This window comes from Apium graveolens, chromosome 10 (genome assembly GCF_009905375.1).
Source record: "Apium graveolens cultivar Ventura chromosome 10, ASM990537v1, whole genome shotgun sequence".
Taxonomy (NCBI): domain Eukaryota; kingdom Viridiplantae; phylum Streptophyta; class Magnoliopsida; order Apiales; family Apiaceae; genus Apium; species Apium graveolens.
The window spans coordinates 126,562,555-126,564,704 of NC_133656.1; the positions used below are offsets into that span (position 1 = coordinate 126,562,555).

Here is a 2,150-nt window from a genome sequence, read left to right on the forward strand (position 1 = left end):
CTTCTATCATCCAGCTTCCTTATATGCACACTTGGAATTTTCATATAGGGTTTGCAGCCAAATACTTTGATGTGATCTACATATGGCTTTTTATCGGACCATGCCTCATAAGGTGTCACACCTGTTAGAGATCGAGTTGGTACTCGATTCAGGATATAAACAGCTTGTCGCACAACCTCTCCCCAAAAACTTAGTTCCATGTTTCTTTCTTTCAACAAACTCCTTGCCATTACTACCACGGTCCTATTTCGCCTCGATAACTCCATTTTGTTGAGGCGAATAAGGAGTCGTGTAGTATCTTTCAATACCATGGCTGTCACAGAAATCCTTGAACATGGCTGAACAAAATTCGCCCCTTCTATCCGTACTTAGCACCTTAATCTTATGTACATATCCTTTCTCAATGACTAGTTTGAATTTCCTAAATGCATCAAGGGCCTCGTCTTTGCTCTTGAGTAGAGACACCCACATTACACAAGAAAATTCATCCACTAAGAGTAGAAAGTACCGATTTCCAGAAGGCGTTGATGGAGTTATGGGACCACATATGTCCTCATGTATCAATTCAAGACATTCTTTTTCTATGAAGCTTGACCTTGACGGGAAGGACTTGCGTGACTGCTTTAACATTAGACAGCCACCACACACACACTTAGGCTGTGATAACTTTGGTAGAACAATAACCATTTCATTTTTTAACATGAGAGATAGGGCCTGAAAGTTTACGTGTCGCAATCTCGCGTGCCATAACAATGTGTTTTCCTCTACACTTTTTAGTAGACATACATTTGCATGATTATAAATAATAATCTTATATAGTCTATTCAAGGTTCGTTTTACTTTCATTAACAACCTTCCATTCTCATCATGCACCCACAAGAAATCTCCATGCAGTGTTACTTTATTACCTTCTTCGGACATTTGACCCATACTAATAATATTATTACGAAGGTTGGGGATAAAATATACCTTGTTGAGTATGCACGACTCTCCGTTCTTGCACTTGAAAGCAATTGACCCCTTCCCTTTGATACTAACCGTCGAGCCGTCTCCAAATTTGATTTGCCCGGTCATATTCTCATTTAATTCCCTGAATTTTGACCTTTGTCCTGTCATATAATTACTCACACCGTAACAATTGTCCCCAACTTTGGGATCACTCCCTCTTCGTTTAATAAGAGAGTACCCATGTTTGCGTCTGTACACTCAGTCAGTAACAACGCTGGCTCATCGTCTTTAATCTGAGTTAAATTAGCTTCAGGTATTTGCTCCTTGTCACGTCGTCAATCTCTTTCACGCCGTGGTTTTCCACATTCTGATGCGTAATGACCAAACACCTGACAATTATAGCACTTGACTTTGCTAAGATCCCGACTTGTGTTGGTACTCCCACTTCCATCTTCTGCCTGATTATGACGGGGTTTTCCAACAGAGCTATTTTTGGGATGGCTTCTCCATTTGCCACGATTACTAAATCCTCTTCTCCCCTTTTCACTTGTACTTTTGCCTGCTCGCTTTGACCATTCCTCCTGCGTCAAAAGAAGTTGTCCACCTGTGTTTTCACTATGGCCTCTAAGCCTTTCTTCTTGTGCCTTTAATCGACCTACAACTTCTTCTGCTGACATTGCATGCAAGTCTCCAAATAGTTCTATTATAGAAGCAATTTGAAGGTACTTAGAAGGAACAACCTTGAGGAGTTTTTTCACCACGTTAGGCTCTCCCATCTTTTCTCCTAGAAGACGAATATTTGAAACGATGCCATATAATTTCAGACAGAACTCATCCGGATTATCCGTCTCCTTCATATTCATTGATTCAAACTCCGCTCTAAGTGTTTGAACTTTCACCTTCTGAACTCGATCAGCCCCGATGCTCTTTACTTTCAGCGAATCCTAGGCCTCTTTTGAAGTCATCTTCTCAGCAATTGAGAAGAGCATATCCTCCGGTATGCCTTGTTATATAACTGCTAAGGCCACCTTATCTATCTTCACATCTACACCTACCTTTGGGTCCTCTGGTTCAACTGCATCCCTCACACTTTGTGCTTGCATGAAAACCTTCATTTTAAGAGACCACACAAAGTAGTTGTTCCTTGTTAGCATGGGGTAGTTAAAGCCCATGGATCCTTCCTTCATTTTCTGTGTGTCCAT

At 41.0% G+C, this 2,150-nt stretch overlaps 1 protein-coding gene across 1 annotated transcript; it reads right to left on the bottom strand.

The window, feature by feature from the left end:
- Positions 1-1,283: 1,283 nt before the first annotated feature.
- On the bottom strand, positions 1,284-2,150 carry LOC141690947 (uncharacterized). Its single transcript, XM_074495700.1, has 2 exons — positions 2,004-2,150; positions 1,284-1,892 (listed from the first exon to the last, which is right to left on the bottom strand). Exons 1-2 carry the CDS (start codon positions 2,148-2,150, stop codon positions 1,284-1,286), a joined length of 756 nt encoding a protein of 251 aa, XP_074351801.1.